Here is a 15,905-nt window from a genome sequence, read left to right as displayed (position 1 = left end):
TTTTTAGCTATTTAATAAATAGAAACATCACGAAAACACTTATAGTTCATGACAATCACTTACATGAAGCAATTTGATGTGTCCACCTTAATTATCCAATTCAATTTAATCAATTTAATCATAGTGTCCTTTTTTGTGGCTCCTGCCAAGGGACTGGACTTTGTTGTCCCGGTGTGTTCAGATTATCATTCAGGGAAAAACGTCACAACGGCCAGGAACTAATCAAGCAAGAATGGTTTATTCAAAGTCAGGAAAATTCACTTCCAAGATATCTTGGGCCAGAATGAATGTCACCCTGCGAGGATCGTTCAGCTCCTCTAGACACCCACTGAGACGCGTCCAGTCGAATTTGTAGATAAAGAAGTTCTGGCCTCGATCCAAAGGATCAGGCTCATTTTATACCTCTCTGCCAAAGGGTCGGAGGAAGTCCTAATAATGACTTCCCCGACCCCCCTGGTATTACGCTCTCTAGGAGTGCGGGCATCTGGGGTGCGGGACCTCGTAAAACTGCGCTTCGATCAAAACCGCTGGTCGGAGGAAATCCTGATGAACTTCCCCCGACCCCCTGGTTTTACGCCCTCTTGGAATGTGAGCACCGGGGCTGTGTAAAACTGTGCTTTGATTGAAGTCGCGGTTCGGAAGAAGTTCTGATAAACTTCCTCCGACCCCCTGGCTCTGGACGGTTATTTGCGGGGGGTATCATTGGAAAAGCACGGGGTAGTGCATTCTTTGACATCACGTGATGGGGTCTTGCAGCTGCATTTTAACAGTCTTTGCAATTGGTAGTGAAATAATGGTGTGAGGTTGGAGATTCTATAATTTGATGTAGGGGATTTTGCAAGTCCCTCTTGACGTGAGCGTCCCCACGTCACACAAGGACTACAATCAAAATAAACAGTAAATACAATGAATGTATGTAAACACAATGCATTATAATGATGACGGAAAATTCTAACAATAGATGCACCATGAGCAGAAGGCAGCTTAGGAACAGTGCCAGTCGAGCAGTTAGGGGTTCACTGTCTTGCTCAACAACACTGGGAGGAGCCGGTTGTCTGAATATGTGGCCCTGCGACTGACAGTCGACTAGTGCACCCCGCCTCTCGCCCGATGTCAGCTAGGATGGGCTCCAGCATCCCCCTGAAGGCAGGATAAGCGGCAGACGATGGATGGATGCACATATGTCAGCTGCTGGTGGCTCCAGATACATTCAACCAATCATCGCAGACAAGTGATTCTAAGCTCCCCCTCCTTGTAGTTACTATTGGTTTTTTGCTGTGACGCACTCGTGCTATGGGTGGGTACTTCTGTTCTCCAGCGGTTACCCGACGAGTACTCCTTATTAGGTTTCCAGGTCAAGGTAATTTTCAATGGTCTGAGGGCTACCGGTAAGTGAATTTCAGGGTATTGAAAGGAAAAATCGCACGTACGATTGTATGCCTGCAGCGTTACTGTTGCAAATTGGAAATAGATATTTTCTGCCTACTTTATGTTATGCAATACTTTTCATGCGTGGCAGACAAGCTGCCGAGCGACACACGCTAATATTGAAGGTTAAAATTACTTCAGGAATTTGAGATTCACATCTTTTGCCAACGAATCGCGTTTGTGTGTTTTCGTATACGGATAAATGATTTGTTAGCGATAAGTTACAAGGTCGATATGTTGAGTTAGGTTTGTTTTCCTGGTTGCGTCACGTTACGTTAAGAATGTCCCATATCTACACTGCGCACGTCGCAGACCTGCATGCGGTGTGGTAACAAAAGGAAAGACCTTCTAATTTAACTTTGTTTAAATGCACATCATATGAGCACCACATTGCCAATGGAAAAAATACTTATCAGTTTTTTCAGTGTCAGTTTCAAAGTTCGGCTCATCTCTCCGCACCCAATTGTAACCAGATTATCCGTGATCTGCTTATTCTTCACCATAGATGAATAGCACAGTAATCATGGAGACCAATAGGAGGCGCACGCTGCCTTGTTCTGAAGGGGAGGCATCACAGCAGATGGAGCAGCCTGCTCGGTGGGGGAGAGCATGGTGAGCCGAGGTCTTCTGTGTTTTTGACACCATGAAAGCAACATTTTACTATTAATTTTAAGTGATATAGTTATGTAAACGTGATTTTAAAAAAAGAAGCTATAATTAGCTATTTTAAATCACACTTCAATCTGGAAGCATACAACTCAAGTCTGTCAAATGTACGGCTCACTCTGCAATTCACACCAAATTTGTAATCTCCCCATCTGATATGATAAGTATTTGTTAGCATTAGCAAAACAATATTGCTGCTTCAGCATTATTTTGAGCAAATCATCAGTGATCATAGATAATTACTTTTTCTCTTCCAATATAAACCGATGAACTATAAAATTGCCATGTATGTTTTTTTAGTGAAATTGTTAATGTTTTTAACCTTGTTGAATCTGCTCAATTTTTAAAATCTTTTATTTAATGTATTTTTTCACTGTTTACTATTTCAATGAATTGCCACTTTTTCCAGTAAATATACTGTAGTTTTCGGATTATACGTCGCTCCGGATTATAAGTGTCACAAGACAAAAATGCATAATAAAGAACGAAAAAAACATCTATAAGTCGCACTGGGAAATAAGTCGCATTCTATGGGGAAATTTATTTAATAAAATCCTACACCAAGAATAGACATTTCTGCTCGAAGGGCAATTTAAAATAAAAATAGAATAGAGAACAATTGCCTGAATAAGTTTAGCCTATATGACGCATAAACAACGAACTGAGAAGGTGCCTGATAGGCTATGTTAATGTAACATATTGCGGTAAGAGTCATTCACATAACTATAGCATATAGTACATGCTACAACCAAACAATCAGTGTCACTCTTAATCACTAAATACAACGAAATCTTCTTCGGTGTCACTTCTGAACAACTCCGCCAACTGCTTAGGTTGACAATGCGGCCGCTTCCTCTTCTACCAGTATGTCACTTACATCAGAGTCATCGTCAGTTGCAGTTCCAATTATTCCAGCCTTTCTGAATCCCAACAAAAAGGTGTCCTTGCCCTGATAGAGAGGCGATTGCGTTGCATGAAGCGCTAACACCAGGAAGGTCCTCCCGCAAAGTCATTTATATTCATCTCCTTGGCAACTACCTGGGTGTGAAGACGCAACTGTACTGTTGACAAGCCTCTCCCAGCAGTGTGTTGTTCAAGCATCCAAGTGTGAACTTGTTCCTCTAGCTGTGGCCACCTACCTTTTTAGCCCCTGATTAGCTTTTGTAGTTTCCTTCATTTCAGCAAGAATAATCTCCGCTTTTCGCCAGCCCCTTTACAAGATCCTCACTAACTTCAAACTTTCTTTCTGCTGCTCAATTGCCGTTTTCCGCTGCATATTTCACTACTTCTGGCTTGTAACCTGCAGAATATGATTTTTGTTTTGGTGCCTTTTTGTTCAGCCCTTCTCAGTTGTTTTTATACGTTACCGCAAATGCTGAATTGATCAATTTTAATAGGTACAGAAGTAGCAGGTAGCATTTTTTTTTAACAAGGCACTTCTGCCATGACCTTCCCCCGCTTAATTTTGATTGGTTGGCGTGTGTGACGATCGCTGTTAAATCAAAGACACACAGGCAGAGCAAGAGGGCTCAGTAATTTCACACATAAGTCGCTCCAGAGTATAAGCTGCACCCCCGGCAAAAATATGAAAAAAAATGCAACTGACAGTGCTTGATCTTGCCCTGCTGACTATTCTTCTTTTAATTTAAGACTAGAATGCATCTCAAGTCATGATTAGCTGCACTATACAATGAACAAATAGATGTTATTTCTATTATAATAGTTATTATCACTATTTTTACTACTCTGAATTACTCTGTTCATTGATTATTTTTTAAGTATTAAGTTGGACATAGTTCTAGATGTAATTAATACATTTTATAGATTTAATTTTTTCAATTTTAGATATGCATATCCATTGCTCTTCTATTAAATGTTCTAATTGTATGCATATTTGTGTTTTTTAATGTTTATTTTGCTAAGTGCTGTTTTCAAACAATTGTCATTAGCAATATTTTATACCCATTTTCTGTTGTGGAGTATGTATGACGTTCTAGAAGTTGGTTTTAATCTTGATGTGGACGATACTACTGTCACAATGTTAATGTTTTATTCCAGGGAAGTAGACTGGTTATCCCGGATAAGTGTGCTAGCCCTCCTATGTTTTGCCCCCTTCATTGTCTTCTTCTTTGTAATGGCGTGCCATCAGTACCAATGCTCAGTCAGCAAACCTATTTTTGAGCTGTATAAAGGTGAGGCCACCCTTCTAACCATCTGGTCCAGAGCACCTTCCATCACATGGTTAGCTGCCAAGATATATTTCATTTGGGTTGCCCTCCAGGTAAGAGAAATGAGCAGAAACATTTTGTCATCTTTTGTAAATGTAAATTTAAAAGTGAACAGGTTTGATTTCCTTCCTAGGTTTTCCTTTATATGTGTGTTCCTGATGTCATGCACATATTAATTCCTGGCTATGTTGGAGGTGTGCAGGACGGAGCAAGAACACCTGCTGGTAATGAGCACATACTTATCAGTTATTACTTACTGTTGTGGGGGAATTGTTAATTCTAAAGTTTTGGTGACTCAAGTATTAGAATCAGCATTTTTCTTTAATCTAGCCATATTCTTCTCTTGAATGTGAAGGATTGATTAACAAGTATGAGATCAACGGTCTCCAGTGCTGGCTCATCACACACACCCTTTGGCTTGCAAATGCTCACTACTTTCATCAGTTCTCTCCCACCATCATCTTTGACAACTGGATTCCTCTAATGTGGTGTGCCAACATTTTGGGATATGCTGTGTCCACCTTTGCTTTCACAAAAGCCTATTTTTTTCCTACAAACACAGAGGACTGGTGAGTATGGCTGCTAAAGTGAAAAGGGCAGGGATGTAAATAAGCATTTTTTAAATTACCATTTTTCCAGCACTATAAGGCGCACCAGATTATAGGGCTCACCTTCAATGAATGGCCTGTTTTAAAACTTTTTCATATATAAGGTGCACCGCATTATAAGGCACATAGAATAGAATGTAAATAGTGGCTGGGGTTGCGTAATGCATCCACTAGATAGAACTGCGCTAAAGGGAATGTCAACAAAACAGTCAGATAAGTCAATCAAACTTTATTAATACAAAACAAACCACTCGGCGCAAGTCATCTTGACTTACTCGGCTTACTCGACTTACTCGGCACAAGTCATCTTGTTGCTTCCCCCACTCCAGCACCATTGATTCGTTGATGTTGAATTCTCTCGCTGCTGATCTATTCCCATGTCCTAATGCGTGACTGATAGAGTTTAGTTTAAACTCTGTGTCTTAAGCGTGTCTCTTAAAAGGAGCCATTTTTGGGTCTTAACAAACACACACACAAATACAAATACAAATGGAAATGAAAATGCACGCTTTGCACAGTCATATATCCCAGCATGCACCACGCGCTAATTCTTCTACAGGAGAAACTGGGAGTCGGTAGCTGCTTCCCGTAGACCAACTGTGGCCCAATATTGATCCATATATAAGTGGCACCGGATTATATGGCACACTGTCGTTTCTTGAGAAGACTAAGGCTTTTAGATGCGCCTTATAGTGCGGAATATTCGGTATTCATTTTCCGTGGGACTGAAGAGGGAAAATGATGATCCTAATTGTCTACAGCAAGGCATGTATCAAAAACTTGCATTTGCAATAAGTATTTTTGGGGGCTGGGGGTGTTAAAAAAACAACTTTCAAATCACTCGTGGCTCAGTGGTGCTGTAGTTAGCGCTTATGCCTCACAACAAGAAGGTTCCTGTTTGGATTTTGACAGGGGCCCTTGTCAGAATCCAGAATCTGTGCAGAGTTTGCATGCTGTCCTGATGAATGTGCAGGTTTCCTCTGGGTACTCTAGCTTTCTCCCGTAATCCAAAAACATGTAGTCAGTTAATTGGAGAACTTAAACTGCTCGTCTCAGTATGCCGCTCTGTGATTGATGGCAACTGGTCTTCCTTGTACTGAGCTGCTGGATGCTGGACCAGAATCTCCTCAATGCCCACGGGGAGTTGTTCTTCATGGTATCCCCGAACCCCTCCTATAGCCGAGATTTTGCCTCGGCAACCACTGAAGCTGCATGCTGCTTGGCCTGTTGGTACCTGTCAGCTGCATCTGGAGCCCCACAGGCCAGAAAGGCTGGATGGAATTCCTTCAGTTTGGTATCCCTCACCACTGGGGTCCACCAGTGAGGTTGAGGTTTGCCATCCGACAGGCGGTGATTGCCTTATGGCCACAGCACAGTGGACGCAAAGAACATGGCCCATTCTGACTCAATGTCCCCTACGTCCCTCAGCTTGGGTTTAAGCTCTGCCAGATGTTCCCAGTGGACCCTCACGTCACATTTGGGTCTGCCAGGACTGACAGGCATCCTCCCCCACCATTGGAGCCAGCTCACCACCAGGTGGTGATCAGTTGACAGCTCCGCCCCTCTCTTCACCCAAGTGTCCAGGACATGTAGCCGCAAGTCCAACAACATGACCACAAGGTCAATCAAAGAACTGTGGCCGGAGGCGCATCGGAGTCAATTGCACATATGGACACTTTTATGCCTGAACATGGTGTTTGTTATGGACAATCCGTAACAAGCACAGAAGTCCAATAAAACACTGCTTGGGTTCAGATCAGGGGGGGGCGTTCCTCCCAATCACACCCTTCCAAGTCGCACAGTCGTTAAGCATTGAAGTCCCCCTGTAGAATGAGGAAATCCCTTGTTGTAGCGCTCTCTGTAAGCCCTCAAGGAACCTCAAGGAACCCCAAGAACTGGGGGTAAACTGAACTGTTGTTGGATGCATAGCCACAAACAGCAGTCAGAACCCGTCCCACCACCTGAAGGCGGAGGGAGGCTATCCTCTCGTCCACCGAACCCCAGACTTACCATTATCATCCAAAATATATTTATGTTTTCGAAATTGTGACAAAGGAAATCTGAAAAATTTGCCACAAAATGTCAGCACACAAGATTAAAATTTGCCAAAATGACTTTATTGTCTATGTGACAATTTATCTTCAGGTGAATATAAGACAATTTATTAACATGACCTCAGCCGTCAGTTAAGTAAAAAAATACAAGTTTACCTAGAAGAGAATATAAACCTGCATGTGATTGCTGAAAATATTAATTAATAGCCTGAAATGATATAATAAATTACACAAAAGAATCAGAAAATACAGTTCCAGTTAGAAAGTATAACTTAATCATTTTTTTTAAATGCAGTTTATACATGAGCAAGAAATTTCCCAAATCTGAAAGAATATTTTCCTATCCAGCTGGCATTTGGCAAGACGTGAGAGAGGCTCACCCTGAAGCATTCACATGTCCAGTCAACTGTTTGTATATATTTGGACTGTGCGAGGAATCTGGAGTTAACTGACAGACAGAGAGAGAGCTCATGCTATCTCCATACACAAAGGCCCCCTGTGGGAATTGAACCAGGGCTCTTATTGGGAGGCCAAAGCGCTAACTGTTGCCCCATTGGCTTGTCAGCTTAGCGGCTAAATAACTGTCTCCTCAAAAGACAGCCGTTGAAGTGCAGTTTCTGAGCCTTTAGGTTAAATGATGTTCTGTCAGATAATTCATTAGTACTGGGGAGATGTATAAACCTTGTGTATCTATATTCTGCTCTTTGCTGTGTTCACAAAGCAAATTCACTGGAAACATCTTTTACAACTACATGATGGGAATCGAGTTCAATCCCCGCATCGGTAAATGGTTCGATTTAAAGCTCTTCTTCAATGGACGTCCAGGAATAGTTGCTTGGACCCTAATCAACCTGTCCTTCATGGCTAAACAGCATGAGTTGCATGGCCATGTTACCAACTCCATGGTTATGGTGAACGTGTTACAGGTGACAAGAATGATGAGGAAATAATTGATAGATATTACCTATTTTATTTGAAGTGTTTATTGGTGTCCCTCAAGTTTGGTAAAGGTTTATCAAAATTACCGACATCAACTTTTGTCTAATACCTGACCAGTACCTATTTTTTCATAGGCCATTTACGTCTTGGATTTTTTCTGGAATGAGGCCTGGTATCTGAAAACCATTGATATCTGCCATGACCACTTTGGATGGTATCTTGGCTGGGGAGATTGTGTGTGGCTTCCATATCTCTATACACTGCAGGTAACATTCTCTCCCTCTTTCTTTTTTTCTTGGTAGGACAAAATAAAAACCCTGATCATGTTTGACACATGAACAAACACTATCTTCTCACTGAAGTATGATTGTTCCCTTGTCATACTTAACATGATTTACTAAAAATCATCTGTGACTATAAATTGGTTGTTGCTTTAATGATATAATTTGATGGCAAGACAATCAGTCCCTAAAAGTCAGCTTGAAATAATTTTTTGGTGCCTAGCAAGGGGACTTCTGTGGAATTTCATGTGTGTGTGTGTGGATTTCCTCGGGGTTCTCTGGTTTTCGCCCACAGTCCAAAAACATGCAGCAAGTTAATTGGGAAAATTGCCCCGAATGAATGAGTGAATGGTTGTATGTACATTTGGCCCTTTGATTGACTGGCGACCAGTCCAGGGTGTGCCTCGTCTCTCACCTGATGACAGATGGGATAGGCTCCAACATCCCCCCGTGACCGATTGCAGGATAAATGGCAAATTATGAATTTCACGTTCAATGAATTATGTTTTCTTCTTTACCAAATGCAGATAACAAGGTGTAAGTGCAATGCTTTTCCATTGGCTGAAGTCAATTCTAGCTGTTAGTAGACAAGAGACTGTACGTCCTGGACTGGTCAGAAGTCATGTATTCACATATAAAAATGAAAAACATCTCCCCATTTAAATATGTCATTTTTTATTTTTAATGATGGCCAATTCATGAATGGTTTGAGGGAAAACAACCATCTAAATGCCCAACTGACTTCGAATATCAGTTAAATTATACACTTGTGGGAAAGTCTAGTGTTTGAAGGTCACTCTTGGAATCTTAAGAAATTATTTTTATGAATCTGCTGCAGTAGATAGTCTACTTGCCTTGATGGATCAGAACATAAATATATATTTTTAAGATAGAGAGGAATAAGGTCCCGAGAACTTTCAAGAGTCATTGAAAGGAAGTGGCTTTTTTACATAATTAAATGATTTCATAAAGTACAGGCTGCCACTGAGTGTAAAAAACTAAGTGTTAGAAATCTTCTCCTTTTGGCTTTTCTCTTCAGGGATTGCAACAGCAATTCAACCTTCTCCATCTAACCCTATTCTCACTTTTCCCTTCATTCTGCCTGATAGTATTCTATCGTATAGTACCCCTAACACTTTTCTCCACCCATTCCAACCTACTTGAGCCCATCTCTTCACCTCTTTTCTACTCCGTTGCTCTGGACTTTTGACTCCAAATACCCAAATACCTCCAACGTCTTGATATCACCTCCCTGTAGCGTCACTATTCCACCCGGGTTCCTCTCAGTCACAAACATACCCTGTCTTGCTGTGATCAAAAGTGTTAGAAATGTGTTTTATTAAATGTAATTATTGTTTAAAATTTTGTCTAAAATGATATTACATTAGCCTATCTCGGCTCTGAAATAAGGATAAGAGTTTCAGGAATAAGTAAGACTTAAGATCTCATCGTCAGTAAGTAATTTAATGAAGAGATTCACAATTGTCCACCTGCAACTGAAAGATTCATTCTCTGAGAAACTAGTTTGAGGTTATTAGAATTAGATGAAAAGTGATGAATATTTTTAGTAAGTGATAATGAAAATCCCTCTTCTGTGACTGAATGGCTTCTCTGCAGGGTCTCTACCTGGTCTACCACCCGGTCCAGCTCTCATACCTTCCTGCCTTCGCTGTCTTGCTGCTTGGCCTTGTTGGATACTATATTTTCCGGTCTACCAATCACCAGAAGGATATTTTTCGTCGCACTGAGGGGTCCTGCTCTATCTGGGGCAGGAAGCCTACATTTATTCAGTGTTCTTATTATTCTGCTGATGGCAGCATTCATCAAAGTAAGCTGCTGACCTCTGGCTTTTGGGGTGTGGCACGGCATTTTAACTACACTGGAGACCTGATTGGCTCGCTGTCGTACTGTGCTGCCTGTGGCTTCGGACACCTGCTTCCCTATTTCTATATTGTGTATATGACAATCCTGCTGGTGCATCGCTGTGTACGTGATGAGCACCGCTGCATTAGTAAGTACGGCAAGGAATGGAAACGCTATACTTCCGTTGTTCCATACCGCCTTATCCCGGGAATTTTTTAAGGAAGATGAGATAATGACAGAAAAATTTTGTTAATGAAATGAACAGTTTTGTTTTTTCTACAATTGAACACGTAAGCACTTCTGTTTTTCATCTTTCAATCAAAAATAATGTTGACCAATATATTGTTTTTATTGCCCAGCAATGTACCGTCAAGTATATAATGGTAATTGGGAACAATATTTAACATTTCCTATTTTTGATTTTACATCTCCGACAACTTCAACCTAACATCCAGATTGTTAGATGTAAGCGCAGGAGTGTGGTGTTGGTTTAATCCTGCCACTTTAGACCTCTCTGTGTGGATATAATTGACAGAAATGTAACAATGTGCCCCAGTTTCAAAAAAAAAATCTAATAAAGTACCCTATGTCAGAGGTTCTTTTCATGTGTCAGCCCCCAAACATAAGTGTCGTGTCATAGACTTACACTCCTCTTGCCAACTTTTTTCAATGTTATCTTTGATGAGTAGATATTGTAATTTCCAAATAGTTGTTTGTTTTTTGAATGGGATTATTAAAAAATACAAAGCAGCAAACAGAAAAAATTGGCTTAACAGGACTTGAGCCACATTGTATCTGTGCTGAGTCCAGTGTTCTCTCTGAGTCCCAGAGCAGAGGCAATGCCCAGCAGATCAGCCATGACCCTGCCCTGCCTGACACCCTGAACAGCTTCTTTGCTCCTACTGGTCAAATAGCAGAGAGGCCACACATCTTCCTCAGCCAGAAGTGCAGCACCTGCCCCTCGTTCTGAAGCTACTAAAGGTGGAAGCTCAACACCAACAGGGCTGCAGGACCTGATAGGGTGTCGGGCTGGACCCTGAAGTCATTCGTAGAACAACTGGCAGGGGTGTTTCTGGATATTTTCAATCTGTCCCTGCAACTGTCCTCAGTCCCTGACTGCCTCATCTCCTCAATAATTGTGCCTGTGCGGAAGACATAAGCTGTCACTGCCTTGATGATTACTGTCCTGTTGCCCTAACACCATTAATCATGAACGGCTTCAAGAGGACCCTCCCTAAACAGATCCGGGATGCCATACCTGCTGGGCTGGACAGCAGGTAGGGAGCACTGCTCCACAGAAGATACTGTCTCGCTAGCACTTCAAACGGCTCTGTCCCGCCAACAATGCCCCAACACATATGTCAGAATGCTGTTTGTGGACTTCAGCTCAGCCTTCAACACCATCCTCCCAGACAAAGTAGCCCTGAAGCTCGGCAACCTAGGTATGCCTGCCTCCCTTTGTGGATCTACAACTTCCTCACCAACTAGCCTCAGGTGGTGAGACTGGGGAGCTCCTCATCTTCCTCTCGGATCGTGAACACTGGCATGCTGTCGGACTGCATACTCATCCCGGTCCTCTCCGCCCTCTTCACACACGATTGTCTTGCCATTCACCCCACAAACAACACCATCCAGTTTGCATATAATACCACTGAACTTTCTCCTGCGAGGGCCAAATAACTCTTCCCTGCTCTGACAGGGCGCTGGGCCCGTTTGTAGCAAAAAAGTGTGACGATCGCAGATGTGTCTAAACGTAAACCCTTTCTAGGATCTTGAAAGGAAAAAAAATCAGAAAATAAATAATGACATTGTTAATAAAATATTAACAGTATTTATGAAATTAAGATAAGATAAGATATAAACAACTTTATTTATCCCGAAGGAAATTGTTGAGTTTCAAGCAAAACATAACAATAATAGATAATAGTAGGAAGGAGGGAGAATAAGAAAAACATTAAATATAAAGTGTCAAAGTTAAGGCCATCAAGTGTTTTAAGGTCTTCAAAAGTACAAACATTTGAATATTCCCTTCGGCTGAAGGAAGAGGAATTAAAAAGTCTGATAGCCTCAGGTAGGAAAGACCTCCTGTGGCATTCAGTGGAGCTCCTTGGTGGTATCAATCTAGAACTGAAAGAGCTCTGACAGGATGTTAGTGTGGCATGCAGGGGGTGATGGACGTTGGCCATGATGCTGAGGAGCTTCCTCAGCATCCTCCTCTCTGGCACCTGCACAACAGACTCCAGCTCCACTCCCAGGACAGACCCAGCTCTCCCGATGAGCTTGTTGAGTCTGTCTTGAACCTGCTGCCACAGCACACAACAGCGTTGAAGATGACGCTGGACACCACCGAATGGAATGGACACCACCGAATGGAAAAACATCTGCAGCATGGTCCTGCAGACGTTGAAAGATTCGAGCCTCCTGAGGAAGAACAGGCGGCTCTGACCCTTCTTGAAGATGGCATTGGTGTTCAAGGTCTAGTCCAGTTTATTGTCCAAGTGGACACCCAGGTATTTGTAGGTGTCCACAATGTCCACTTCTGTACCCCTGATGGTGAACGGATTCAGGTGGGTCCTTTGTTTCCTGAAATCCACCACTAGCTCCTTTGTCTGAGGCACATTGAGCTGCAGGTGGTTCAGTCCATGCCACTCCACAAACCTGTCCACCACGCTCCTGTATTCCTCCTCCTGGCCTCCGTTGATGCAGCCCAGGATGGCAGAGTCATCTGAGAACTAGTAGAAACAGAAACTAAATAACCCTTTTCATGTTTTTCACAGAAAAAAGACAAAGGAACATTAACTTTCTTGTAGACACAACTGTTTGCAGCTTTCTCATATCAAAATCAGTGTGAAAACCAGAAAGCAAACGGGCTATGAAACTGAACTGATACCAACACCTACCAACACAACACATTTCACTACCAGTATGGTAGTAGAACTGATTTTATCCCAGTAGATTTCATTATGATTATATTTATTTTCACTCTGAATGGCACGTTCGAGTCAGAAAAGTAAGCTTACCAATATAATGTTCATCAGTGTGAACTTTGGGCCTGCATCTGGCTGGTGAGAAGTTCAATGTTATGTTCCATCTTAGTCACAGCAAGTCTCAAACACTGATGAAGATGTTCATCTGTCAATGATCTTATCGGAGTTTTCAGGTGTTTCATGCGTGAAATGGTTTGCTCATAGATAAAGGTGCTGCCAAAAAGTTCGGACAACTTATTGCGTGTTTTTTAATGTTCAGGGTTCATGGCGTTTAGGGGGATGGCATAGAAGTCAATGAGACTGTTGGGAGGGGTTGAATGCATTTTTCAGGACACCACAGTTCTGTAACATGGCCAAACTGATAAGAAGGCTGGGCTTCATCAATGTCAGAAACAAAGGGGTTCTGGGAAAGGCCGATATCTTTTGCATTAATATGTAGTTCGCGGAATCGCACAACGAACTCCGCCTTCAGCATTTTCAGTGCTTCCACACATGTTTCAGCTGGGAACAGGACCGCTGGGTTCTCTGCAGAGAGGTTTTGCGTGGCAGGAAGATGGATGAAGTTGTTCTTTTTCACTTGTTCCAAAAGCAGCGCTACTTTCACCTCAAATGCTTTTATGTGGGAATACATGTCGCAAATTAGTTTCCCTTGGCCTTGTAGCTGCAAGTTAAGGCTGTTCAGTATTTCTGTCATGTGTGTTAAAAATGCGAGGTGCCATTTCCATTCTGGGTCGATCAGCTCAGGGACCGTTTTGTCTTTTGAATGACGAAATGCGTTTATCTGAGGTAGCAGCTCATAAAAATGCCTAAAAACGAAACCATTGGACCTCTGTGTAGTGCAGCACATTGCCATGCGCAAACTCCAGTTCAGACAGGAATTGTTGAAATTGCCTGTGTTTAAGTCCCTTTGCTGTAATGAAGTTTATGCATGAGGCCACAACCTTCATGACAGAATTCTAATTCAACACTTTGCAGCACAGAGCTTGCTGGTGAATTAGGCTGTGATTTTAACATACGTAGTGAAGAATCATGTCCTATTCAACATATTTCAGCAACAGACACAAGCTTGAAATAGTTTTTTACAATTTGTACCATAACCGCTTCAACTTGATGAGGTAAGCACTTTTGGACCACAGGGCTATATCTTCTAAACCGGCAGCTGGGTTACAGTGAATTTGACGTATATTTTGCAGATGTATGTCCATTAAAACTGTTTCGGAACAAGAAACAAGCTTGAAAGAATTCAGAAGTAATTAACAATATGTACCATAACCACTTCAACTCAGTGAGATAAGGACTTTTTGACCACATGGCTACATCTTTGAAACCTGCGGCTGGATTTGAGTGAATTTGACACGTATTGTACAAAATCATGTCAGATTCAAAATATTTCAGCAACAGACACAAGCTTGAAAGAATTCAAAAGTTATTTACAGTTTGTGCCATAACTGCCTCAACTCGGTGAGATAAGCACTTTTTGACCACAGGGCTATATCTTCTAAACCGGCGGCAGGGTTACAGTGAATTTGACTTATACTTTGAAAAATTTTGTCCTATTCAACATATTTCAATACCAGACACATGCTTGAAAGGTTTCATAAGTTATTTACAATTTGTACCATACAAGCTTCAACTCAGTGAGTTAAGGCCTTTTTGACCGCATGGCTATGATTTAAACCTGCGGCTGGATTTGAGTGATTTTGACACATAATGTGCAGAATCATGTCCTATTCAACATATTTCAGCAGCAGAAAAGACCTTGAAAGGTTCCACAAGTTATTTACAAATTGCACCATAACTGCTTCAACTAGGTGTGACAAGGACTTTTTGACCACATGGCTATATCTTTTAAACCTGTGACTGGATATGAGTCATTTTGACATATATTGTGCAAAACATCTCCTATTCACCATATTCCAGCAGGAGCACACGCTTGAAAGAATTCGTAAGTTATTTATAAATTGTGCCATAACTGCTTCAACTCTTTTTGACCACAGGGCTACATCTTCTAAACCGACGGCTGGATTAGAGTGAATTAGATATAAACATTTTAAGAGTTATGTCCTTTTAAGCATATTTCAGAACCAGATACAAGGCTGGAAGATTTCAGAAGTTATTTACAATTTGTATCATAACCGCTTCAACTTGGTGAGATAAGCACTTTTGACCGCATGGCTACATCTTTGAAACCTGCAGCTGGATTTGAGTGATTTTGACACATATCGTGCAGAATCATGTCCTATTCAACATATTACAGCACCACGCTCAAGCATTTAAGAATTCATAAGTTATTTACAGTTTGTACCATAATCGCTTCAAATGCAGCCTTAGGGCAGCACTGGAAGAGAAGTGGAGTAGGAGTTATCTCGAAGGAGGAGTTTGTTAGGAACATCCTAGAGGTCAAAAGAATGTCAGATAGACTTATGATACTGAAATTGGAAATTGAAGGTGTGATGCTCAATGTTGTTAGTGGCTATGCCCCGCAGGTGGGATGTGAATCTGAAGAGAAGGACAAGTTCTGGAATGAGTTAGATGAAGTGATCCAGGATAGGAATGCAGAGGGACAGATGGTGGTAGATTTTGCCAAAAGGATGGAAATGGCTGTAGTGAATACCCTTTTCCAGAAAAAACAGGATGATAGGGTAACTTATAAGAGCAGAGGTAGGAGCATGCAGGTAGACTACATCTTGTATAGACGAGGTAACCTGAAAGAGATCAGTGACTGCAAAGTAGTTGTAGGTGAGAGTGTAGCCAGACAGCATAGGATGGTGGTTTGTAGGATGACTCTGGTGATAAGGAAGATGAAGAGGACAAAGGTAGAGCAGAGGACAAAGTGGTGGAAGCTGAAAAG

General features: G+C 41.7%; 1 protein-coding gene across 5 annotated transcripts; it reads left to right on the top strand.

Moving 5' to 3' along the window:
• The first annotated feature begins 1,271 nt into the window (after positions 1-1,271).
• On the top strand, positions 1,272-10,658 carry dhcr7 (7-dehydrocholesterol reductase). Of its 5 annotated transcripts, none has more exons than XM_086143655.1 (8): positions 1,272-1,360; positions 1,934-2,040; positions 4,153-4,375; positions 4,456-4,546; positions 4,678-4,891; positions 7,706-7,910; positions 8,058-8,189; positions 9,822-10,658. In XM_086143655.1, exons 2-8 carry the CDS (start codon positions 1,934-1,936, stop codon positions 10,284-10,286), a joined length of 1,437 nt encoding a protein of 478 aa, XP_085999781.1. In that variant the 5' UTR covers positions 1,272-1,360; the 3' UTR covers positions 10,287-10,658. The 5 variants fall into 5 exon arrangements, with proteins under 5 accessions (XP_085999781.1, XP_085999782.1, XP_085999780.1 ...); XM_086143656.1 differs by having other exon boundaries at positions 1,293-1,388; positions 4,244-4,375; XM_086143654.1 differs by having other exon boundaries at positions 1,293-1,388.
• The last annotated feature ends 5,247 nt before the right edge of the window (positions 10,659-15,905 follow it).

This window comes from Fistularia commersonii, chromosome 3 (genome assembly GCF_037954325.1).
Source record: "Fistularia commersonii isolate RoL2024-O1a breed Wild chromosome 3, RoL_Fcom_v1.0, whole genome shotgun sequence".
NCBI classification, from domain to species: Eukaryota; Metazoa; Chordata; class Actinopteri; order Syngnathiformes; family Fistulariidae; genus Fistularia; species Fistularia commersonii.
Note: the sequence above shows the minus strand (reverse complement) of the source record. Positions and strands in the feature narration are given on the sequence as shown.

Excerpts from the sequence above, each read along its gene's own strand:
- dhcr7 (XM_086143653.1), top strand. The coding sequence starts at position 4,001 with ATGTTTATTTTGCTAAGTGCTGTTTTCAAACAATTGTCATTAGCAATA. Across the intron at positions 4,547-4,677 it reads CGGAGCAAGAACACCTGCTG|GATTGATTAACAAGTATGAG; the intron begins GTAATGAGCACA and ends TTGAATGTGAAG. Across the intron at positions 7,911-8,057 it reads TTATGGTGAACGTGTTACAG|GCCATTTACGTCTTGGATTT; the intron begins GTGACAAGAATG and ends ATTTTTTCATAG.